The 26,276-nt window shown below is 43.5% G+C and overlaps 1 protein-coding gene across 3 annotated transcripts; it reads right to left on the reverse strand.

Annotated features, from left to right (window-relative positions):
- Positions 1–49: 49 nt before the first annotated feature.
- GSTA3 (glutathione S-transferase, alpha 3) lies at positions 50–26,098 on the reverse strand. 3 transcript variants are annotated; one of them, XM_005223507.5, is made up of 7 exons: positions 25,993–26,098; positions 12,629–12,734; positions 10,503–10,554; positions 7,798–7,930; positions 4,834–4,975; positions 3,314–3,445; positions 50–388 (listed from the first exon to the last, which is right to left on the reverse strand). In XM_005223507.5, exons 2-7 carry the CDS (start codon positions 12,713–12,715, stop codon positions 266–268), a joined length of 669 nt encoding a protein of 222 aa, XP_005223564.2. In that variant the 5' UTR covers positions 12,716–12,734; positions 25,993–26,098; the 3' UTR covers positions 50–265.
- Positions 26,099–26,276: the final 178 nt, after the last annotated feature.

Raw genomic sequence — 26,276 nt, forward strand, 5'->3', positions numbered from 1 at the left:
TAACCATCATCCACAATTGACAAGCTTAAAAATTTATCACACATCAGAATGGCTTTTTTATTTTTTTTATTGCATTTACTTAGCATTTGCTGCTGATGGCAATATGGTTTTATTCTTTTTGGACACGTTACTCCTAGAATCTACACTTGGATTACTTAGAATCTACACTTAGATTGCTCCTAGAATCTACACCATTTGCTTTGCTTCACGACAGGAGCCAGTGCTGCAACTGGTTCATTAGTCTGCCATCGTAAGACTGCTGCCTTTAGAACTGCAAGATGTTCCTGACAACCTCAACATAGTGGCTATCCGGGGGCGGCTTCCTCTGACTCCCAGGCTGCAGGAACTTCTTAATGGTAGGAATGTTGCTGATTCTTGTCTTAAATTCCTGAAATGAGAAATAGTAAAATCAGGCTCTTAAGAGCAGTCACAATCTTTAAGGGAGCCCAAAACTTTGTTACAAGAGGTGGAAAGCTTAGATCCTCAATTGGTGATGCCTAGAATGTTGAATCCAAGTCAATCCCTTGAAACATGTTTGCTGGGTATTCCTGAGAAAGTAATACAACTGCAGGCCTGTTTGGCATAAGTAAAATTTTCTTAGTGAAAAATCATTAACACTATTAGGTAGTGCATATCAATAACTCTAGAAATTCATATTTTTTGAAGTATCAGTTCCTTTCTAAAAATTAATTATACGAGAATAAGTAAGAGTGTGAGATAACTATAAGAATGTTACCACAATGAAAAATTGGAAATAATTTATATTTCTCGGAAAATAAAACTGTATATAAATTATGTTATATCCCTAAAAGAAATAGGTCAGTAATTTAAAATGATGTTTTAAATATAAAAGAAAAGATTAAGATCCCTGTATTGACAGGGATTGAACTGCATTGCATTGTTTAGTTTAAAAAAAATAGCCCAGGGTAGAACATAATATACACAATTTTCCATTTTGTGTGAGAAAGTGGCAGGAGGGGAGACAAATATATAATTCATATTTCCTTGTATCTGCATAAACACTGGATGGGCACACAGGAGCCAATAAAAGAGATTATAGAGGTGAGAATGTAGGAGGGCAGTGGTGAGAATGAAATTTCATTTTATAAGTTCTGATTTTTCAAAAAGATGTGACTCTACTGCCTAATAAAAGAAAATAAAATTAGATTGCAGAAGAATATGCATTGACTGTAAATATATTTATGATAAATTAAAAAATGTTATAAGCAGGCCACAGAACAATATTTAGCATGACACCATTTGGGGGGAAAATGTAAAATAAGACGTCGGGAAGTCTAATGCAGAACCATTTGGTTGGTAGGATTATAGGTCTTTTTTTGGGGCGGGGGAGGTTTATATAAATGCGTATGTACTTTTTTTTTGTTATTAAAAAATGTTGCTCTGGAACTTCCCTGGTGGTCTGGTGGTTAAGACCTTGCACTTGCATTGCAAATGCACAGGTTCGATCCTTGGTCAGGGAACTGAGATCCCACATGTTGTGTGGCAAAGCCAAAAAATAAAAAATGCTATTCTTGAAGTACAAAACCTATGGTCACCTATTAGAGAAAATCTTTGTAAGGAACTGAAACAGAAGCTAGGTAAGGTCTGGCAGTGTCAGGATTCAGAGAGAGGTCTGAGGACTAGCAGTGTGGTAGGAGAGAGGCAGGCACATAGGCACACAGACACACACACACACCCTTGTGTGTGTGTTAGTCGCTCAGTTGTCCTGACTGATCAGAGGAGGTACCCTCTCAGCAGAGGCTCTGAGCAATTGAGGGCCTGCATAGCATCAGGTGTTCAAGCTGGATTTAGAAAAGGCAGAGGAACCAGAGATCAAATTGCCAACATCCATTGGATCATTAAAAAAGCAAGAAAGTTCCAGAAAAACATCTACTTCTGCTTTATTGACTATGACAAAGCCTTTGACTGTGTGGATCACAACTGTGGAAAATTCTTCAAGAGATGGGAATACCAGACCACCTGACCTGCCTCCTGAGAAATCTGTATGCAGGTCAAGAAGAAACTGGACATGGAACAACATACTGGTTCCAAATCAGGAAAGAAGCACATCAAGACTGTATATTATCACCCTGTTTATTTAACTTCTATGCAGAATACATCATGAGAAATGCTGGACTGGATGAAGCACAAGCTAAAACCAAGATTGCTGTGAGAAATATCAGTCACCTGCATATATTCCAGATATGCAAATGACACAATCAAGGAAGAACTAAAAAGCCTCTTGATGAAAGTGAAAGAGAGTGAAAAAGTTGGCTTAAAACTCAACATTCATAAAATGAAGATCATGGCATCTGGTCCCATCACTTCATGTCAAATAGATGGGGAAACAATAGAAACAGTAACAGACATTATTTGGGGGGGCTCCAAAATCACTGCAGATGATGACTGTAGCCATGAAGTTAAAAGATGCTTGCTCCTTGGAAGAAAAGTTATGACCAATCTAGACAGCATATTAAAAAGCAGAGACATACTTTGCCAACAAAGGTCCATCTAGTCAAAGCTATGGTTTTTTCAGTGGTCATGTATGGATGTTGAGAGTTGGACTATAAAGAGGCTGAGCGCTAAGGAATTGATGCTTTTGAACTGTGGTGTCAGAGAAGACTCTTGAGAGTCCCTTGGACTGCAAGGAAGAGCCAACCAGTCCATCCTAAAGGAAATCAGTCCTGAATATTCATTGGAAGGACTGATGCTGGAGCTGAAACTCCAATACTTTGGCCACCTGATGTGAAGAACTGACTCATTGGAAAAGGCCCTGATGCTGGGAAAGTTTGAAGGCAGGAGGAGAAGGGGATGACAGAGGATGAGATGGTTGGATGCCATCACCAACTCAATGGACATGAGTTTGAGTAAGCTCTGGGAGTTGGTGATGGACAGGGAAGCCTGATGTGCTGCAGTCCATGGGGTCGCAAAGAGTCGGACACAACTGAGTGACTGAACTGACTGGACAGATAGCATCAGGGGGAGGAAAGGGGACAAAGTGGTCTGGTAGGAGCTGGAGAGGAAAACAACACAAGCAGACCCATCAGCCAGGAAGAACATTCAAAGCACCACAAAAAACGGAAAGCATTAAATGTTCATGGTAGAAATTAGAATCTTCCTTCTCCCTCCATAAGGTTTTACTTCCTAATCATCCTATTCTGTGAGCAGGAGACAATTACCAAAATGAGTGAAGTAATGATTTTTAAAACAGTCTTTTAACCTTTCTTTTGAGATTGGCCAGGGGGCATATTTTGTTTCAGTCTTTGTGTCTGTTCGTGTTTCCCTGGACTCTGGGTGGATGCTAAAACTCTACCTTTAGCAGAGGGAAATCGGAAAGAACAGAAGCATCAAGTTCTTCCATTGTTAAAATAACTTCCAGGAGCTGTATGTCTGCCCAGCTAAATTTGTTGCCAACGAGAAAATCCTCTCCGTGGTCTTTCAAAATCTACAGAAAGAAAAATAAAGAATATCAAATAAAACTAAAGACTATTTTGCCTGGCTAAACACTTAACAAAAGCATGGGGTTTTTTGTATAGATCAAATTTACTTAAGAATCTTTTTCTTGATAATCTCCAAGAATGCTTGCAAGGAGAGAATGAAACTAACACCTTTATGTGTGTGTGTTAGTCACTCAAGTCGTGTCTGACTCTTTGGACCCCGTGGACTGTAGCCTACCAGGCTCCTCTGTCCATGGAATTCCGCAGGCAAGAATACTGGTGTGGGTAGCCATTCCCCTCTCCAGGGAAGCTTTCTGACCCAGGAAGATTGCTGGATTGAACCCACATCTGTGAGAATCACACGACTGAACGACTAACACCCTTATACATTGTCGTAATCCACACAATCTTCTTGGAAATTTGACAGTGATGATCAAGACAATTTGGGTGGTGAAGTGCTGGAGTGGAACTCCTGTTGTGAGCCTAGAGCTGGCTGTACCCACCAGCATAGAAGACATAAAGGTCATAATTAACTAGAATCTGGCTACTACACCACAGATAAGGTACCAGTGGGATACCAGAAGCTCAAACATGAGCCTTTTCACCATCCAGTGAAAAATGAATATAAAAATTCCTCAGGTGCTGCTTTGAGTAGCAGATGTAAAAAACACAACTTTATTCCAAGAATAAGGAACAAAGGTAAATTTGTTGTTACTCAGTCACTCAGTCATGTCCAACTCTTTGTGACCCCATAGACTGCAGCATGCCAGGCTTCCCTGTCCTTCACCACCTCTTGGAATTTGCTCAAACTCATATCCATTGAATCGATGATGCCATCCAACCATCCCATCCTCTGTCATCCCCTACTCCTCCTGCCCTCAATGTTTCCCAGCATCAGGGTCTTTTCCAATGAGTCTGCTCGTTGCATCAGGTGGCCAAAGTATTGAAGCTTCAGCTTCAGCATCAGTCCTTCACTGACCTTGGTTTATTCCAATTTTGTTTGGTTAGAGGTTCCATAATTTTACGTCATTTATTTGGGAATCCTTATTAAAGTTTTGGTCCAAATGCAGTACAGCACTAACACAGCTTCTGCCTTTTAAGATGTCAGTCTTTACTCTTATCAGCAATAGGGAACGTCACTGTCCCCGATCCCTGCAGCCTGGGAGGTAGACCAGGGGACTTGCTGCGCTGTGTACGCCCCTCCCCCAATTCTCGCCCGCCCCTACCCCCACTGCCGCCTGGGCTCAGGGGCAGGACCCGGGGGGCGGGGACTTGGGAGAGTCACCCTCGTAGATGTCAGCCCTGCCCTGCTCCCCTGGAGGATCTGACTCCCAGCTGTCGCAGACCCTCACGCTGGGTCTCACTGCCTCGGCCAAACTGGATCCCCGCAGCCTACCTTTTCAAAGACGGGGAAGTACCGGGTTTTAGCTTTCTTCACGGCTAAAGCCAGGCTCTCCTCTTTTTCCTCCGGGTGTTTGAACGCAGCCAGCGCCACCATCAGCATGAGATCCAGGGTGCCGTCGGCGTACATGTCGATCCTGACAAAACAGTGGAACTCTCAATCCAAGAGAAACCTTTGTGTGAGGGGTTTCCTGATCCACTACTTTTTTTTGGTGTGACTAGCAAATATGGAAAACTCAGCAGTGGCCACAGGACTGGAAAAGGTCAGTTTTCATTCCAATCCTAAAGAAAGGCAATGCCAAAGAATGCTCAAACTACCGCACAATTACGCTCATCTCACATGCTAGTAAAGTAATACTTAAAATTCTCCAAGCCAGGCTTCAGCAATACGTGAACTGTGAACTTCCAGAAGTTCAAGCTGGTTTTAGAAAAGGCAGAGGAACCAGAGATCAAATTGTCAACATCCGATGGATCATCGAAAAAGCAAGACAGTTCCAGAAAAACATCTATTTTTGCTTTATTGACTATGCCAAAGCCTTTGACTGTGTGGATCACAATAAACTGGAAAATTCTGAAAGAGATGGGCACACCAGACCACTTGACCTGCCTCTTGAGAAACCTGTATGCAGGTCAGGAAACAACAGTTAGAACTGGGCATGGAACAACAGACTGTTTTCAAATAGGAAAAGGAGTATGTCAAAGCTGTATATTGTCATCCTGCTTATTTAACTTATATGCAGAGTACATCATGAGAAACACTGGGCTGGAGGAAGCACAAGCTGGAATCAAGATTGCCAGGAGAAATATCAATAACCTCAGATATTCGGATGACACCACCCTTAGGGCAGAAAGTGAAGAACTAAAGAGCCTGTTGATGAAAGTGAAAGAGGAGAGTGAAAAAGTTGGCTTAAAGCTCAACATTCAGAAAACGAAGATCATGGCATCCGGTCCCATCATTTCATGGCAGATAGATGGGGAAATGGTGCAAACAGTGGCTGACTTTACTTTTCTGGGCTCCAAAATCACTGAAGATGGTGATTGCAGCCATGAAATTAAAAGACGCTTACTCCTTGCAAGGAAAGTTATGACCAACCTAGACAGCATATTAAAAAGCAGAGACATTACTTTGCCAACAAAGGTCCGTCTAGTCAAGGCTATGGTTTTTCCAGTGGTCATGTATAGATGTGAGAGTTGGACTATAAAGACAGCTGAGTGCCAAAGAATTGATGCTTTTGAACTTTGGTGTTGGAGAAGACTCTTGAGAGTCCCTTGGACTGCAAGGAGATCCAACCAGTCCGTCCTAAAGGAGATCAGTCCTGGGTGTTCATTGGAAGGACTGATGTTGAGGCTGAACCTCTAATACTTTGGCCACCTGATGTGAAGACCTGCCTCATTGGAAAAGACCCTGATACTGGGAAAGATTGAGGGCAGGAAGAGAAGGGGACGACAGAGGATGAGATGGTTGGATGGCATCATCAACTCAATGGACATGGGTTTGGGTGGACTCTGGGAGCTGGTGATGGACAGGGAGGCCTGGCATGCTATGGTTCAATGCGGTCGCAAAGAGTCAGACACTACTGAGCAACTGAACTGAACTGAACTGAGATATTGGAACAGATGACTTATTTTTTTTTAAATTATTGAAGTAGAATTGATTTACAGTATTGTGCTAGTTTCAAGTGTACAGAAAAGTGATTCAGTTATAAGTACATAAGATATATTTATTTTTTCCTTATAGGTTATTACAAAATATTGAGTATAATTTGTGATAGGTCCCCTGAACAGGTCCCCAACAGCAAATCCAGGAAAATTTTTACTGTTGCAAGTCTTCATTTTAAGTTTACTCATTTCCTGTAAAACTGCAGTATTCCTGGGAGAAAGAACCCAGCCATGCTCAGCCAGGCCTAGCACAGTGCATAGCACAGACTGGATCCCTGTGGTGTAGAAATGCAAAAAAAAGGCCACAAATCTTCACTCTTCAGTATTTGTGGTAAAGCTTGGCAGCTCTTCCATTAGTAGATGGCGTCTGCTGCTTGGGCTGACCTCATGACTCAATTTGACCACTAGAATGATGTCCCAGTTCTGAGCCCAGAAGCTAACAGCCTGTGTGCTTTCTGAGAACCCTACCTGGCTGCAATCAGAACAAGCTCAGGAAAAGAGGACAAGAGACAGGTGGCCACTTGCTCACCAATTGATGGTCAGCCAGCACCCCAACTAGATTCTCCTTGCTGACTACCAGGTGACCACAGACCTAGGAGTGAGTCCAGCCAAGATACATCAAGCCTGGCCTGAAAAGGCTGACACCCAGATGACCCGTTGACTGGTGGCATTGTTTAGTCACTCGGTCGTATCCAACTCTTTTGCGACCCCATTGACTGTAGCCTGCCACACTTCTCTGTCTATGGGATTTCCTAGGCAAGAATTCTGGAGTGCGTTGTCATTTCCTTCTCCAGGGGATCTTCCTGGAGAATCAAGGATCAAGGATCAAGCCCAAGTCTCCTGCATTGCCAAGCAGATTCTTTACTGAGCCACCAAGGCTTCCCCCATAGACCAGTGAGCAATAACAAGTCCTTGCTGACTTAAGTCCCTGGGCTTCAGGGTGACATGTTATACAGCATTATTTGCAGTAATAGGTCATTGATACAATGCTCAATATTTGTTTTCTGAGTCAGTCATTGCCACCATTGTGCAGAGTAGTTTATGAGATCATTTTATGAAAACACACTTTGTTAGGAGTGGGGAGAGAATATGAGAATGTCAAATGCAGACCATTGTGAAGAGTAGAAGGGGCGTCCAGGAGCAGGTGTTCAGAGCATACCCAAGACATACGGGGTAGCACAAGCATCTCCCCTTGTCTCCTCCTCTCCCTCCAGGCTGAAAGGCTGCATCTGATCTGAGTCTCCGTATAGGAAGACAGAGCTTGGAGAAGAACCAAGTATTGGCACGGGCACTCTGGTACCTGACTGTCTCCTTCAGGTCCTTCCCATGCAAGTTGTACTTGGCAGCAAGGTAGCTGAGGATGGCTCTTGTCTGTGTCAGCTCCATTCCATCAATTTCAACCAGAGGCACCTGGCCGAAAAGCAGGCGTCCGTCTGTGGTTTGAGCGAAGAGATTAGGTTAAGAGACTCTCCCTCTATGGTTTTGGTCAGCCTACAGGAGGATCCACTTCTAATTTTGTTGAGTAATTCTTAGTTTTCATCCAAAGGGGTGAGTTTAAGACCCCGGTTGTTGAGGAAATGCCTACCATTTGTTTAATGGAAAATGTGAGATTTGCTTGATAGGTACATGGGTTTTTGCACGTTGGTTAATCATGGTTATTTAAGGCTTTCTACATTTGCTCTGACTGTATTATAGTATCAGTGTTTTTGGTTTTCAAAGTTTCAGGTGTATCAGAATCACCTGGAAGAGGTGGTTGTTAAAAATACTCACCCCACCCTCCAGATACTCTGATTCAGGGATGGAGTCTGAATTCTTTAAAAAGTACAACAGGTATCACTCTAGGTCTGCATGGCAATGGGATGGATGTGACAGCAAGAACCCAGGTCCCAGGCCCATATGTTAGCTTTGGCCCTTTGAGCCCTGTGACTTTAAATAAATGACTTATCTGAGCTCCAGTTTCCTTTTCTCTAAAATAGCTGTAATATCCATCGAGCAGGATTTTGAAAAGATGAAATATCATAACATAAGTATAACACTGAATACTGTCAACAATCAAGGTTCAGTAAAATCAAATTTTTCTTCTTTCTGAGTGAACTGCCTGTATAAATAATTTATTTAAAGATGTACTTTTTCATGGGGTCTTGAAGGAATGAATAGCCTTTAAATTTTCATAAACACCTGTACATTAATGAGAATAAGGAATTTTACCCAGAATAGGAGTCAGATTTCACTAGTGCACTGGCAAAGGCCACAGTTAATCTCCCCAGCTTCCAATAATTGACCTAATGAGACGTGGGAACGTGGTGGCAGAGAGCTAGCACAGGCACCACTGGCAGCTTTCCAGGGAGCCAGTGTCCCTGTCTTTTGGGGGTGATGGAGGACTTTAGACACATCTTTAACTTCTCCGAGCCTGTTTTCTGATCTGTAACAGTATCTGTTCTGCCCATTTTACTGAGTTTCTTTGGGCAAGCTCGTACTTCAGAAATATCAATACTATTTTTAGCGGAGAGACTACTAAACCTCCATTTCCTGAGACAGTTCTACATTTGTCCAAAACTGAATAAACATCTAAAGCTGAGCTCTGTGTTGCTGTTTATGAATGATGCAAACAGCCGTTAGAAATGATCCCTGCTTCTAGGAGCTGATGATCCTCTTCGGAAGAATTGAAGAAAATCTCAGATCAAGAACACAGGAGAGGACCTTTGAGATCATTTAGTTCAGTTTGTTCATATTACGGACAATGCACTGTGGAGGCCAGTGGGGCAAAGTGACTTGCTCGGACCCAGAGAGGACAGCTAAGCCAGCAGAAGGGGGCCTCCTGACTCCCAGTCCAGTGCTCTCTCGGGACTGCTCACAGATGGCAGCAATGCCCAGGAGGCTGTCCTCAACAGCCTCACAGACCCAGCGAGGGATGGAGGGTTCCCTAGGATTTCCTGCATTTCTAGGGAATACTAGGAGTGCCAGGGAAATCCCTGGCATTTCCTGCCAGATTGATCATGGAGGAGTTTATACAACAACATCCATTTATTTATTCAATGCATAGGTATTTAACCACTACTATGTGACTGTCCTTATTTAGAGTAAAATGGGGCAGAAATGAAGAGGAAGAGGGGAAGAGACGCTTCAGAGGGATTCTAGATAATAAAGGTCCTGAATGAAAACTGGGGAAGGGTTAAGCAGGTCTTCCCTCTCCGTGAGATTTCCTGGTACTCTGCAGTCAAGACAAGAAAGATTCTCTTATTGTATGGCAAGAAGACAGGATGAAGAGAAATGAAAGGTCTTGACCAAAGCCATGCAGTTTGTAAATGGCAGGTCTGCTGATGATTCGCTGAAAGTCTTTCTTAAAAAATAATCTGTGGTAATTTCATGACTGCTTATCAGCAACGATAGGGACCCTGGGTTTCCTTAGATAAAAAAAATAACATTATGGCTGTGAGAAGTAGGACTGGAGAAATATCAGTCTTCTCTCTTAGTGGGAGAAAATCGGGGAATTGTAGGGATTAAGAACTTCTGAATGTAATCAAATTTGGATCTTTTCTATAGTTTTGATTCTACAGTTGTGACCTGGTAAAATTATCTCTGTTAATCTGCTAAAACCACTAAGAAAAAGTGAATATGAACCACGAGAACCAGGGAATATTTTAGATCTAATTCACCTGCCCTTTTTTTCCCTCTCCTCTGGCCCACTGGATCATTGTGAAGAATCCTTGAAGCCTTCTCTGGTGGGGTGGGGATTATTGAACCAGTTGGCACTGGATCAACCCAGGCTGTTGCTAAGTTGAGGCCAGAGTCATAACCTACTCGATACCTTTTTATGAGGCTAAGGAGGCAGAGCAGATGACACCTTTAGCTCTACACTGGGGGCAAAGTGAAGAGTTAGTATTAGCAATCATGCTGTTTGCCTTTTCTAATGGTTGTCATTCTAGAGTTCTGTGCTGAAATGAATATTTCTGGGAACATATTTTATTTTTCCCGTAAGATAACATTGAATAAATCTAGGCTCACCCTTCTGCAACTTCTCATATTGTTCTCTTGTTTCAAGAAATTCTTCTTCAAACTAAAAAAAAAAAAAAAAACAGGATACATTGTTATAAACCTAAGGTGAGAGAAAGAAAAGAAATGCTTATAGTATAAAATTCCCAACATCTTCCAGAATGAAAATATTATAAAAATTAGTTTAAAAAATTAGCACCTGTTCAAGAATTTGTTACTGAGAGGATCTGTCCCTCCTTTAAGTGGATAAGTGTGTTTGCATCTCCTGCATAAACATACATATTCATTTTCAAATAAAAAAATCACCTTGAACCCCCCCCCCAAAAAAAAGAAAGAAAAGACCACAAAGTTATCAACTATCATGTAGCTGAAAACTCTGACAGACCATGCATGTAAGAGTAGCTTAGGCTAACATGGGACAGGCACCCTTCCTAATTAAAGGTTATCCCCAAGCCCCCATTCATATATTTCCTTGTCCTCATCTTAGCTCTACCTTCTCTCCAAACTCTTGCCCTCTCCTCCAATTGCCCCCTGATTTCTCCTCTTCCCTTTCTTCTCTTTTTTTCTTCTCTCTCTTCTGCATCCTCTTCCCTCCATATCAGGTCAAATTAGGCATTTCTTTTTGCTCACATACTCAGTGAAAGGGACCCAAAGATCATTACTCAAGTGGGAGTATCATCATTTACTGATGGAGTTTCCAGAGCTTTTGTGGGACAGAGTGATTTTTTGTACACCAAACCTTGAAATGGGGCTTAAGATAAGGGGAGTAAATAAAGCAAAATAAAGAAGATCCCAAGTCCATGTTCTAGAGGAGGTGGCATTCAATCAGGGACAAGGGAGTCTATACCTGCATGAAACAGAACAATTCCAAAGCACTTGTAAAAAATCTATGAAAAAGTCAGAGAGAGGGTTAAGAAAAAATACTGAAATTAGGGAAAGATCCCTGTGGGGTAAGCCTTTAGGAGAAGGGTCAAGGGGTGGTGGGCAAGCTGCAGCTGGGCCTGAAGTTCCAGTGGACAGCCATGGGTAGAACAGGACTGAAGTGCTGACCAGAGTTGGAAAGACCCTGGGAAATGAGCTGGTCTCAACTGAGAGAATGATTCAAATGTGAGTCTCTTCTATCTCCTCAATTTGTGATCCACCAAGATTATGGCAGAAAGTGAAGAGGAACTCAAAAGCCTCTTGATGAAAGTGAAAGAGGAGAGTAAAAAAGTTGGCTTAAAGCTCAACATTCAGAAAACTAAGATCATGGCATCTGGTCCCATCACTTCATGGCAAATAGATGGGGAAACAGTGGAAACAGTGACAGACTTTATTTTGGGGGCTCCAAAATCACTGCAGATGGTAATTGCAGCCATGAAGTTAAAAGACACTTACTCCTTGGAAGGAAAGTTATGACCAACCTAGATAGCATATTCAAAAGCAGAGACGTTACTTTGCCAACAAAGGTCCATCTAGTCAAGGCTATGGTTTTTCCAGTGGTCATGTATGGATGTGAGAGTTGGACTGTGAAGAAAGCTGAGTGCTGAAGAATTGATGCTTTTGAACTGTGGTGTTGGAGAAGACTCTTGAGAGTCCCTTGGACTGCAGGGGGATCCAACCAGTCCATTCTAAAGGAGACCAGTCCTTGGTGTTCATGGGAAGGAATGATCCTGAGGCTGAAACTCCAGTACTTTGGCCACCTCATGCAAAGAGTTGACTCATTGGAAAAGACCCTGATGCTGGGAGGGATTGGGGGCAGGAGGAGAAGGGGACGACAGAGGATGAGATGGCTGGATGGCATCACCAACCTGATGGATGTGAGTTTGAGTGAACTCTGGGAGTTGGTGATGGACAGGGAGGCCTGGCATGCTGCGATTCATGGGGTCGCAAAGAGTCGGACATGACTGAGTGACTGAACTGAACTGAAGATCTTTCTAGGCTCAGGAAGCTTCCAGAACACCTCCCTAGGCTTCTCCCTTCCTACCCCTGTTTAAGCAGAGGACTATGAGCCCACCTTCACCTCAAGAAGGCAGTTGGAAAGGGAAAGAGTGGATACAGATTGAAAGGCACCATCCTGACTTTTGAAAGGTGAAGAGGACCACTTCAGTCTCACCCAGATTACCCGCCCCACTTCCATTTCCCAATCGGGAACCCACCTCCACACCAGCTGCAGCCAGCAGCCAGCGGATAGACTCCATCCTGCCTCGGCCGTGGAAGTACCAGAGCTTGGGTTTGGCCGCCATGACTGCTGGCTTGGGTTTTCTGAAGGGCAAAATAAGAACATGTGTTTAAAAGAACAAACTAGCACAGACTATATGGTGTATCTCCCCTTAATTCCAAAATTGGTGAAACAAAACTATTACTTAGGGATGCATACATAGGAGGCAAAAGTATGAAGAGAAGCAAGGAAATAATTATGACAGACACAAGATGGTGGTTACCTCTAGTGAGGAGAAATGGGGGCTGATTGGATCGGGTATGGGGGTTCTGGAATGCTAATAACGTTCTGTTTCTGAAACAGAATTAGTAATTAGCCTTTATAATTAATCTTTAAACTGTATAGAAATACTCTTGCACTTTCCTGTGTGTATGCTCTGTCTCACAATTTAAGAAATAGGAAAAGAACAAACAAACCAGTTAAGCCCCAAACTGCCCTGCATTACATGCTAGCCAGGATCCCACTTTCAGTGGCTGCTTATGCTAACAAAACTCGCAAGGAAGTAAGAAAATCAGAATAACAGTAGTCAGTTTATGATGAGAAACGTAACTGTTAATACCCACAATCATATGCGAACGGAGTCACTTGGGTTCTCAAGTCCTGAGGTTTTTGAAGCCATTTCCCCACAGCCAGCCACTTCTCCTCTGCATTGGATTTACAGTTTAACTCTTGGAGAAGTTTGATTCCTTTCCTGCCATCTTGCCACTTCCTGGGCACTGGCTATGTTTGGTTGTCAAGATTCATTCCTTTTAAACTGCCTGGTTAGCTCTTGCATGACAATTTCAAGAGCTTCTTGAAAACCCACCACTGTATTGTCCCGGAAGACACAATGATTAAAAAGGTACCACGGTTCTCTGATTAGAGAAACTATGCTTAGGTCCAGCAGCTCACTACTAACAAACCTTGAAACAAATTGTACAATAAACCGAATGTGGAGAAAATATGAGAAGAGGAGACAGTGACTATGTCTTCTTCTTAACCTCTCTCCAACAAGATAACTCCTGAATCCTCTGATCTCCTGGAGCATCCGTTATAGGATGATTAAGGACCAGATAGAAGCAGCCCCTCATACTCTTAGAAATCAAAAGGAAGAAGGTGCAGCCAAATACATACAGTTGGTTCCTGTGCCTGGGACATTCACATCCAGATGGCCAGCTTCCAGGTCCTGATCATGTGTCAGGAGGCAAATGAAACTGGCAACTGACAAATGGGTCCTGGCTCAGAGCACCCCCTCCAGGTCTGCAGGCATTCTGCAGCTTTCAGATAAAAATCAAGCAATACTGGTGAAGTCAAATGCTGGTGTCTCACTTGGGAAGCTCCATCTTCCTTTCTCTTGGGTGCACAGTGCTCCCACATTTGACCCCTCTCTACCTGCCCTGAGAAACAGGGATGAGGATGTAAGTCAAACTGGGGCTGCTCTGAGGTTGCTTCCTGTCATTCTGTCTCCCTAAAATGTTTGGTCCAGATTCTGTTTGAAATAAACCCAATGGGACTATTTTTATAGTGATTCTATTCTGCTCCCCTAGTTAGCCAAAGTTGAAATTTACCTTTTGGTTTAGAAACCATGGATCTAAATACAGGCATCTCTGGTAGCTTCCAGAAAGCTGTTTCTGAGCAGTGGGTGCCAACGTATAGGCTGAATAGTCTTTCTTCTGTCTGGTTATTCTCTTAGTGAGATGAAACCTCACAGCCCTGGACTGCTCACAGGATGGGCACCTCATGTGGCCACTGAGTGTCATGACTTGGAGGCTCCAGATTATGTATTAGTTCTTGTCAAGAGTGAGCTACCAATGGTGCCAATGATACAGAACTCTCAGACAAAAGGACTGTAAGCAAAATGCCATTCTAAACGTATTAAGAATGGGACAAGCTTCTTGTTGGCATGGCAGTTGATATTCGAAGGGATGTAGACATACATGCTTTCGAGGTGGAATCAGTGAGAAGCTGCAAACATCGGACAAGTGGAGAGCAGTCTGGCGTCAGGAATGGAATGAGGGGAGAGTCACTGAGTGAGAGGGAGGCCTGGGCTCCGTTGAGTACAACCTCCTGGATGTGGCTAACAACCCCTTGGGCCCGTCCAAGAGAATGAACAGTGAGAAAGCTTGTGACTCACTGTAGGACTTTGTGGGGCCTTCTGGGAACAGATCCCTTTTCTCCTGTCTTCTGTTGTCACTCCTTTCTGAAGTACCTAGCTAACAGCATCTGATGGACATTCCCGAGTTGTTTTACAGATGCTAAAACCACCACCAAATGGGAAAAACTAATTACTTGATGATCACGAGCACATAGGCCCCAGACCTACCAGAGCCTGAGGACTGATAACGTGATACCAGCCCCCACCCTCACCTGGCCTTTAAAAATGCTTTGCTGAAATCCATCGGAGAGTTTGCGCTTTTTGAGCACTAGCTGTCCTGGACACCTTGCTTGGTACCCTGCAATAAGTGCTACTCTTTCCGTTACCACAGCCCAGTGTCAGTAGAATGGCTTTATTGAACATAGGCAAGTGGACCCAAGTTTGGATCTGATTCTGTTCAGGTACAGCTTGCTCTGTGTTAGACATGGGGTTGGATGCTCAAACAGAAATGATAAGTGAGTGTGACTACTCCCATCCTTCAAAGGCTGGGGGCTCTGTGCTTTAGAGTCATGAGTCCTCACTATTGTACAACCTTATTCCATCTCTCTAGGCCTCTGTCTCCTAATCCTTAAGATGGGGGTAGTGGTTGTACTCCCTGCCTCAGAGAGTTGTTGTGAAGACCAAGGATTGAAAAAAATTAATAGATAAAATACATACCATCATGTCTCACCCATATCAACTAGAGTCTTCCATGCTTCTTTAATCAAATTACAGGTGGATATGGTATTTTCTTAGAATTTTTTATGCTAAGATTGGCTTGTTTTACACATGACTTATGTTTGTCACAAACGCAACTGATACTTGTAAAAGAGAGCTAAAACTTTTGGAAATTTGATCAGATATTGCAATAGAAGATATTTAAAATGTAAAAACTGGTGTGGTTTTTGCCTTCATTTGTGGTTATGAGGGTAATTGGAGCACGTGCAGGGTTTGCTGCTGTAAAGAAGTGTATTTGGGAATTTAATGTGACCCTTTGTGTTCACAATTTCCCTCCCCCACCCACTTACTTCGGCCTGACCCACAAACATTCTCAAGATGTGTAGGAAGTTAAAGGATGAATCAACTCCCCTCCCCACCACTACCTCCAAGTCTTCCCTGGTGCCCAAGGGAGCCCCCAAAGCCCAGGGTTACAATGAAGGAGAACTCATTTCAGATAAACAGGACCATAGCCTGCAATCTTACCTTCCAGTCCAAAAGAAAGAAAACTTTTTTTCTAGTTGTTAGTAACCAGCCACCACTTCTTATAAAAATCCCAGCAAGTGTTCATGTGCCCCATTGATGGCTGCCTCTAGCCAACTAGCCGCTCTTCCTCACCTCTCAGCCCGCGCTCCACAACGTTCTGAATTGGGCTCTCAGGTGAATGATGGAGTCTCAACAGGACTCTGGTCCCCACTCAACCCCTCCCAGGAGGAACTGTTCCTTCTAGAATAGCAGAGACAGACAAGCGGCCCAGTACATCTTACAATCTCACACCATAGCCCAGGATGAACTGCTCCCCTGGATTCAACACCACAATATATTAAGCTCCTGGTAGGCAGGAGTCGTGACATAGTTCTTCCATCTCCTGCAGAACCAATCCAACATTATCCTAGACATATGGCAGCTATTACCTCAATGAGCCACATACAGAGACCAGTTTTTTCATTTGTTAAGATTTCTGTGTTTGATCTTTCATTCTTTCAACATTAAATGTTTATGGATCTCCTTCTTTGGCTATAGTCCTAGGCTGCACACTCCAGTCATACAAAGATAAATAAGATGTGGTTTCTGTCATTGAAAACCTTATATCTAGTGATGGAAATATCCAGACCATGAAGAGGTAAGTCAGAATAAGTGTTTACGAAAAGCATAATATAGTATTACAGGGACAGAGCCTTACAGATTAGATATATATAAATATGTTTGGTTCCTTGAGCCCCCACCTCTCCCTACTCCCAAGGCATTATAGATTAATGGCCTAAATCAACTTCTTTAGTCCTTTATCCTTGACCTGTAATGAATTTCAACAAAGATTAATTTCATACCACAACTTGGTAACACAGAGGCCCAAGTTTATGCTTCAGAAAGTAAACCCCATTCTCATTGTTTAAAAAAAAGAACATTGTCAAAGCTTGAAAGAACAGGTGTGATGGAAATATTCATCCTGCTTGTGGGAAACAAAGAAGCCAAGAACAAAAGAATTCTTTCTGGATTTCATCCCAAATGCAAACAGCTCTGAGAACACAGCTTGCTGGAAGAACAAGAGCCTGAGGAGTCACGCTGAGTATAAATTCACTCGCATCTCTTCAAGTCTGCTTTTTATGTTGACCTTGACCAACAGGTGTGTCCTGAATTAAATGCACCTTGTTCCCAAAGTAGACTCCTTGCCTGACTCCTTTTACAAAAATGATTTTATTTATTCATTTATTTTGGCTGTGCTGAGTCTTTGTTGCTATGTGAGCTTCTCTCTAGTTGCAGGGAGTGGGGGCTACTCTAGAGTCGTGGTGTGAAGGCTTCTCATTGTGGTGGCGTCTCTTGTTGAGGAGCACAGACTCTAGGGCACGTGGGCTTCAGCAGTTGCAGCATGTGGGCTCAGTAGTTGTGGCACACGGGCTTAGTTGCTCCGCGGCACGTGGGATCTTCCTGGATCAGGGATCGAACCTATGTCTCCTGCATTGGCAGGCGGATTCTTTACTGCTGAGCCACCAGGGAAGCCCTCCCCACATGACTCTTTTGACATTGGGAATTGAGACTCATCACTCAGGGGTGTTGAACTTCTCCTGTGTGCAGCTTTACCTGAGGTGAGCAGGATTATGCACACCTCACTTAGAACCCCAGGTGCCCAAGGCAAGGTGGGCAGAAAGCAGCCATGATGGTATGACAGCCTTTGGATATTCGGTGTGTGGTCTTTCAGTAATAAGCATGCCCTAAATTTCTTTTTCTTTCTTTTTTTTTTGTGACCGTAAATTAAGCAATGACTTATGTGATAAAAAACAGAAAGCAAAACCCACAAATTTTAAAAAATTGCACTTACCAGTACTTAAAACTTTGCTTTTCAAAAGGTATTTTTTAACAAAAAGAAAAGGCAAATCAAATATTGGGAGAAATTATTTACAAAGCGTACCTGATTTAAGGAACTCATCCAGAATGTATAAAGAACACTTGTACCTCAATAATAAAAAATAAAAAACAACACTTAAAACCAGTGGACAAAAAAAAAAAAACCCCAGTGGGCAAAAATTTGAGCAGATAAAACTAAAATTAAAAAAACAATTTTAGAAAATGTGTAAGAACATGTATCTGAGTCGGGCCCTGGATACCAGGAAAAGCAAAGACCTATGTCTAGATTTCAGCTCCTCTCTCACTTGAGTAAGTTTTTTAAACCTCTCTCAGCTACAGTTTCCTTATAGTCCCTAAATCATTTGGTTAGTGGTAGAAATGTGATGGCAACCCACTCCAGTGTTCTTGCCTGGAGAATCCCAGGGACGGGGGAGCCTGCTGGGCTGCCGTCTATGGGGTCGCACAGAGTCGGACACGACTGACGCGACTTAGCAGCAGCAGCAGAAATGTGAAAGTGTGCAAACTGCTGAACATAGTAAGGACTCAAAAAATGGCACCTGCGCCCCCCACACACACACACGCATACACACACCTATATCTCCAGATTGTAGCAACAGTCACATGTGAGAAAAAAAAAAAATCAATGGAAGTGGAAGGCATTCTTTAGAAGTGTATTTGTTATTGTTTTCTGCTTTGTTTCTTTGGCTGTGTGGCATGCGGGATCGTAGTTCCCTGACTAGGGACTGAACCATGCCCCCTGCTGTGGAAGCATAGAGACCTGAACACTGGACCTGCAGCATCAGCTTTGTCAAGGAACTTGTTAGAAATGCAGAATCTCAGTTCCTGGGCTGGATCTACTGAATCAAAGGCTGCATTTTTCACAAGACCCCCCAAGGGATTCATTTGAACACAGGCAGAGCCCGGAGAAATTGCGGATTTGGTCCCAGACCACGGCAATAAAGTGAATACTGGAATAAAGTGAGTCACGCTTTTTTTGTTTGTTTCCTAGGGCAGCTCCCAGTGCAGGAAGGACCCAAGTGACATTTCCTCTCTGAAAAACTACCACCTCCCCAGTCCTCATTTTCAAGGTAAAGACATTATGATTTCCTTAGGATGTCCCTGAAGCTCAGGGTGCTTTTGCCGACTTGAGTCTGTGGAATTATATCTGGAAGAACTTTCAGACCCCATCTAGTGGAGAAGGCAGTGGCACCCCACTCCAGTACTCTTGCCTGGAAAATCCCATGGACGGAGGAGCCTGGTAGGCTGCAGTCCATGGGGTTGCTAAGAGTCAGACACGACTGAGCGACTTCCCTTTCACTTTTCACTTTCATGCATTGGAGAAGGAGATGGCAACCCACTCCAGTGTTCTTGCCTCGAAAATCCCAGGGACGGGGGAGCCTGGTGGGCTGCCCTCTATGGGGACGCACAGAGTCGGACATGACTGAAGCGACTTAGCAGCAGCAGTAGGAGCAGCAGTGCATATAAAAGTTACGCTCGTACTATACTGTATTTTTTAACTGTGCTATATACCATTATGTCTAAAAAAATGTACATAGCTTAATTAGAAAATATTTTATTGCTAAAAAATGCTTGCCATCACCTGAACTTTCAGCAAGTCATAATCTTCTTGCAATAGTAACATCAAAGATCACTTATCATCATAACAGGTTAATAATAATGAAAAAATTTGAAATATCATGATATTTACCAAAATGTGATACAGAGACACAAAGTGAACAAATGCTAATTGGAAAAATGATGCTGACAAACTTGCTTGAAGCAGGGTTTCACAAAACTACTATTTGTGAAAAAAAAGTAAAACAAAGAAACAGTGCAATAGCTGCAGAGCACAATAAAACGAGATGTGCCTGTACTAAAATTAAGCTTGAGAAGCCAGATCTAGAGTGAAAGCCCAACTACACTACACCTGGGACTCAGGGTGTGGCCCCAGGTTCTCCCAGGATTTGCTGCACAGGCACAAAATACAGAATCTGATGTTTAAAAAGCAGGCTGAGCAAATGGTGATGTGCAGGAGGGTGTGGGGCCAGAATAGAGAAAGGGAAGGGGAGAGAGAATTAGGCAGAATTCTATTTCCTTATGTTGAATCATTTACACTGACCCCCTTAAAGAGGGGAATTCCTAGGATGCAAGGCCTCCTCCAATCTCCAAAATTAACCAAGTACCAGGTGTGTAGATCCAAGCTCTTGGGCAGATCTGGAAAAACAGATGTCAGTTTCTTCAACTGTAAAATGAGGAGTTGGTTCAGAGTTCAATCATCTTCCTTTTCTCAGCTTTAACAGTCTTTCTGATCTTACTTCTTTTCCCCTATATTCATTCGCCCTTTGCTCCTATCTGCTGAACATACATGTTGGGAAATCAGCCAGTCTTTTGGGGGCGATGGGTGTGAAATTCTGCTGACAATGTTAACAGTTGTTCTGGATAATTTAGGCATATCAATGCACATTTTCCTTGATTTCAGTTAGGCAAAAAGCAGGCTTTTATTGAGTTTTTAAGATAATGAAAGTTTTGAGAGATTAACTAAAGAAGTTGCCAGTTTTAGCAGATGTTTTGGGCCAGAATACAAGAGGCGAATTTTGAATCTATTATCACTAGAAATATCCTTGACATTTATTCTGCTTCTCCAATGGATCAGAACCGTCTACCTTCATGACAAAGCAGAGCAGCGCGTGGGCTCTTAGTTTCCCAGCCAGGGATGGAACCTGTGCCCCCTGTACTGGGAGTACAGAGTCTTGAACACTGGACCCCCAGGGAAGTTCCTGGATCTGACACCTTAATTAGTTGGATTTGACATGCTATCAGAGGGAAAGTCTCCTACATGGAGCCCCCACCCCCACTCCACCCTCACCAAAAGAGCTGTGTTAGTGTTTACATGTAGAGAAGGCAATGGCACCCCACTCCAGTACTCTTGCCTGGAAAATCCCATGGACGGAGGAGCCTGATAGGCTGCAGTCCATGGGGTCACTAAGAGTTGGACATGACTGAGCGACTTCCCTTTCACTTTTCACTTTCGTGCACTGGAGAAGGAAATGGCAACCCACTCCAGTGTTCTTGCCTGGAGAATCCCAGGGACGGGGGAGCCTGGTGGGCTGCCGTCTATGGGATCTCACAGAGTAGGACACGACTGAAGCGACTTAGCAGCAGCAGCAGCAGTGTTTACATGACATTTTAAAGACACAAATAGCTGAACCCTATTCCTGGGTGAGGCGGGAGTGGGGATTACTTATAGCATGATGAGGGAGGTAATTTTGTTCCAAGTTCACATGCTAAGTAAGCATCTTCTATATTTCAGTTACAGAAATGAAATTTCCTTTGCATTAAAGTCTAACAGATTGATTCATGTTGACTTATCCTCGCAAGGTTAACAAACTTACTTAAATGAAAAATATAGCTGAGGGAGGAGACTTTCATCCCACGCTCCTTGGAGGATAAACAAAGTGAACCACAACATGGCCCACTGCTGTTAAAAACTGGGGCAAATTCTAAAAAAATCTGTGTCAGGGTTTGACTTAGAGACTCCTGCTTTCAACTTGGCGCCATCCCCTGAGGAAGCAAGACCCCAGGGGAAGACCCCAGTGTCAGATCATTTGAACTGAATCTTCCACGCATACAAGGGATGCAGGAGATTGAGTTTACCTGTAGGCACCCAGCACAGAGCGGGTGATTTCTGTGTTCTTTCCAGCTGTGTTCAAAACGATGCAATTTGGCCAAGGAGGAAAAAATGTCATGGCTCAAAAATTAACAAACCCTTAAGTTCCACCAAGGGCGTTATGTCCACCAATCAACTGAAATACCACTTGACTCTTACATACTTATTTTTGAAATTACACTTAATATGTAACACAGTTTTGAGGGCATTTGAATGTCTGACATAATGCACATTTCATGCATCAAAATGATAGTCTTCAAAGGCCTTGTTTAGATGTACATATGCTATTTCATTTTCATAGGTGTATCTACTCTGCAGAAAAAAATACCCATTCCTTTTGTTTGATATAAGCAAGTTTAGAAATAGTCATTACTGTAGAGCAGAGACTGGAACAGCATTTTAAATCAACTATACTTCAACAAAAATAAAAGTAAATAATAGTCATTAAGTTAACCATAAAATCACAAAAATTTCTGACTACAAGTGACAAATTTGGTCACAAAATAAACCATCCAACCAAGCCTAAAAAGAACAGATAAGAACTTCACCACTAACCTTATCTCTTCCTGGATCTCCTCTCTGGGGTGCTTCAGGGGGATTACGTGAGGATTTATACCCCTTTCTTTTCTAATTGAACGCTCTACCCCTTCAAAGGATTGGCCAATGAGCATTCGAGTTTGTACATACCTCTAGGGCTTCACTTTACATCCATTGTTTGGATGTTAGATCAGGTTACTCAAGTAAGTTGAAAGAAAGATTCCACTGGCTCATGCAACAAATATTTACTGAGTACCGCTCTGTGCCTGGTACTGTTTTAGTCCCAGGGTCTACGATGTTACATATGTCAGACTCAATTCCTGCATTGGTGGTACTGCTTACATTCTAGTTGGGGAAAACAGGCTGTATGAATATATAAGCAAATAAGTGCGAGGTGTTCAAAATAATAATGCCAACAATGTATCAGATGATTATAGCTTACGGATAAAAGAAATCTATGACAACAGTGTTGTAAGGGGTAGGACGGAGGAATTATAAGCAGTTATAAGGTACCTGAGAAGTCTGTATGCAGATCAAGAAGCAACAGTTAGAAGTGGACATGGAACAACAGACTGGTTCCAAATAGGAAAAGGAGTACGTCAAGGCTGTATATTGTCATCCTGCTTATTTAAACTTATGTGCAGAATACATCATGCGAAATGCCAGGCCGGATGAAGCACAAGCTGGAATCAATATTGCCGGGAGAAATATCAATAACCTCAGATTCACAGATGACACCACCTTTATGGCAGAAAGCGAAGAACTAAAGAGACTCTTGATGAAAGTGAAAGAAGACAGTGAAAAAGTTGGCTTAAAGCTCAACATTCAGAAAACTAAGATCATGGCATCCGGTCCCATCACTTCATGGCAAATAGATGGAGAAACAGTGGAAACAGTGACAGACTTTATTTTTGGGGGCTCCAAAATCACTGCAGATGGTGACTGTAGCCATGAAATTTAAAGACGCTTACTCCTTGGAAGAAAAGTTATGACCAACCTAGACAGCATATTAAAAAGCAGAGACATTACTTTGCCAACAAAGGTCCATCTCGTTAAGGCTATGGTTTTTCCAGTAGTTATGTAAGGATGTGAGAGTTGGACTATAAAGAAAGCTGAGCGCTAAGAATTGATGCTTTTGAAGTGTGGCGTTGGAGAAACACTGTTGAGAGTCCCTTGGACTGCAAGGAGATCCAACCAGTCCATCCTAAAGGAAATCAGTCCTGAATATTCATTGGAAGGATTGATGCTGAAGCTGAAACTCCAATACTTTGGCCACCTGATTCGAAGAACTGACTCATTGGAAAAGACCCTGATGCTAGGAAAGATTGAAGGCTGGAGAAGGGGACGACAGAGGACGAGATGGTTGGATGGCATCACTGATTCGATGGACATGAGTTTGAGTAAGCTTCAGGAGTTGGTGATGGACAGGGAAGCCTGGTGTGCTGCAGTCCATGGGGTCGCAAAGAGTCAGACACAACTGAGCAACTGAACTGAACTGATAAGGTACCTGCATCACCTGTGAAGTGATACAGTGTTGTTGGAAGAGGCCTTAGTGTTGTTGCATATAAATATTACAAACTTCAGAACAACCACTAAAACTAGAAAAATACAAACTATAATTGACATGCTAAGAAAGGAGAAAAAATAGAATTATATAACATGCTCAATTAAAACAGGGCAGAAAAAGAGTAGAAGACAAAGCAAAAACAGTGGGGGGTGAAGAACCAAGGCAACAAATTGAAAAGAGTCACACAAAAAAGAAAAGAGTAGAGATTAATGCAACCACATCAATAATCACTTTAAATGTGAATTGCCGTGGTCTGTGCACAAGTTGGAAAAGAATCTCTAGACACAGATTCTAGAGGCAGAATGAGAGGAGTATAGAGTTTATTAAAGCAGGAGATACTGTTAGAACAGCGGGCTGGCTCAAGGAAGAGCTGACTCCTTTCATGGATTAGTAGCCAATTTTTATAGTCTCAAGACAGAAAATTCCTGCTGGAAGGGTAGCATTAGGTGATTAGTTAGGGTGCTATAGGGTGGGTAATTGGGTGAGTATGTTTTCCTAATATGGGGTAAGGGAGCTGGCCAGTTTAGATCAGGGAGGCTCATGGCAATGGTTACTGTGGGACTTGGTCAGTTCGGAGATGACCTTGGTGCAGGGCTCCACCTGTGTGGCCTCCATATAAGGCTTTACACCTGTGACCGTGATACAGAGCTCCATATGAATGTTGTAAACATTCATGAGTGGATTTTAAAACAAGACCCTATTTTTGGTTTTCTGTAAGAAACCCACTTTAAAGACACAGATTGATTAAACAGAGAGATTGATGGTGGGTGTCAAGTGCTTTGAAGAAAATAAAATGATGAGAACATGAGAGATGAGATGGATGATGAGAAAGAAACATGGGGTGCGGGGTTGGGCCACCGAGTTCATGATCAGAAGATTCCCTTAGTGGGAACGTTGAAGCTGATGGAACAAGGATCCCGCCACGGAATCTTCTGGGCAGACAATTTGGGTAAAGGAATAAAATGCACATACAACAAAGTGGGAACACCAGCAAGTACGAGAGCCTGGGCTGGTAGCCATTTGCTGCAGAGGCTGGAATTCACCTTCTGCTGTTGCATCCACAGGCCCTTCCATACCCACCCTCCTCAGGGACCCAGGCAGGAGTGTCACGGGTTCCTTTGGGCACCCAGTCTGCCAAAGCCCTCTAAGCAGCTGATATTGGGTCCTGGGCTCATTAGGTGCTGCACCTCCTCCTCTGACAGACACCAGAACCCCACACCGTTCAGCTCCTCCTTTTGTCCCAGAGGACACTGGAGCCCCCACAAGTGCCCCGTTTACCCCCGGGGTGCCCTTTCACCCCATTGGCTCAGCTGCTGTGGGGTGTAGCCCGTGAGCCTCATGGGCCCCCTCTGCCCTGTCTCCCTGCCTCACACGTCTGATTCCTTCCTGAACACAGCATGCTGACATCTTTGAGGACAACCGTCTGCTGCCTGACCTCCTGGCTCTTTTACCAGAGTCTGGCGGCTTGTGAAGATGGGATGGTGGAGGCTGTTGAGACTAAAAGGTCTGGACCCCCCAAAAAGCTTGTGACAAGGCCAGGAAACTGCACTTGTGCAGGATGGGGGAGGGGGAGCTTGTCTCCAACATGGGAAGTGAACTGAATGATTTAAGGTCGTATAACCCTGAGCAGAGCGGTATGGGAACCTGTCTTCACTGGAGGCAGCTTGGCTTTTGTCTTTATTTTCACTAATCCTCCAATTCAGCACAGACCCAACTTCCTCACTGGTTGTCTTCTCCAAGAGCCAGCCTTGAGGGCCCCCTTGTGTCCGAGAGAATTAAAATCCCCAGAGCACTGTTTGCACAATGGCTTCTGATCTGCTCGAATAATATTATCAGGCAATGGCCCTGGGTATTGAAATCCCACCCAGTCATATAACAGCTCCCATTTCCTGCTGTCTTACACAACTCAACGACAGAGATCTTGTTACCAAGTCAGTGTCTGGTCCCATGTGTAAATTAATCTCCAAGTGAGGGTAAAGTGTTTGCCCTCACCAAAGCATTGGAAGGGAGCAATCCAAGACCGTCCTTGCTCTGACACCAACGGCAGGTTCACGGTGGTGGTGGTTTAATTGTTCAGTCGTGTCTGACTCTTGTGACCCCCACGGACTGTAGCCCGCCAGGCTCCTCTGTCCATGGAATTCTCCAGGCAAGAATCCTGGAGTGGGCTGCCATTTCCTACTCCAGGGGATCTTCCTGACCCGGGATCACACCCATGTCTCTTACTTCTCCTGCACTTGCAGGTAGGTTCTTTACCACTAGTGCCACCTGGAAAGCCCTCGGAGTGTCCCCCAAACGGCCTCATGCCCGAACAGTCTGCTGGAAAGACTCACAGAACTCACAGAAAATGGTCATACTCACAGCAACGGTTTACTACGGAGAGGACACAGATGAAAATCTGTCAAGGGAAGAGATGCACAGGACTGAGTCCAGAAGGGTTCCAGGCTCAGAGTGTCCAGATGTCCTCATTCGGCAGAACCGGAAGTCCAGGGTTTTATTGGAGCTCCATCACATGGGCATGACTGACCACCCACGTGGCTGATCTGTCTCCAGCCCCCTCCAGAGTGGGGCTGACACCACATGACCCAGAGCCCCGTCCTCCATCGCATGTTTGCCGTGGCTCAAAGCCTATGCTTGAAATCATA

Source organism: Bos taurus, chromosome 23, assembly GCF_002263795.3.
Source record: "Bos taurus isolate L1 Dominette 01449 registration number 42190680 breed Hereford chromosome 23, ARS-UCD2.0, whole genome shotgun sequence".
In the NCBI taxonomy this organism is placed as follows: domain Eukaryota; kingdom Metazoa; phylum Chordata; class Mammalia; order Artiodactyla; family Bovidae; genus Bos; species Bos taurus.

What these genes read in the sequence shown, in the direction of transcription:
- GSTA3 (XM_005223507.5), bottom strand. Translation starts at nt 12,715, where the DNA reads ATGGCGGCCAAACCCAAGCTCTGGTACTTCCACGGCCGAGGCAGGATG. An exon ending in ATATGAGAAGTTGCAGAAGG is followed by an intron (nt 7,931 to 10,502) that starts GTGAGCCTAGAT and finishes CTCAAACCACAG; the next exon opens with ACGGACGCCTGCTTTTCGGC. An exon ending in GACCTGAAGGAGACAGTCAG is followed by an intron (nt 4,976 to 7,797) that starts GTACCAGAGTGC and finishes CTGTTTTGTCAG; the next exon opens with GATCGACATGTACGCCGACG.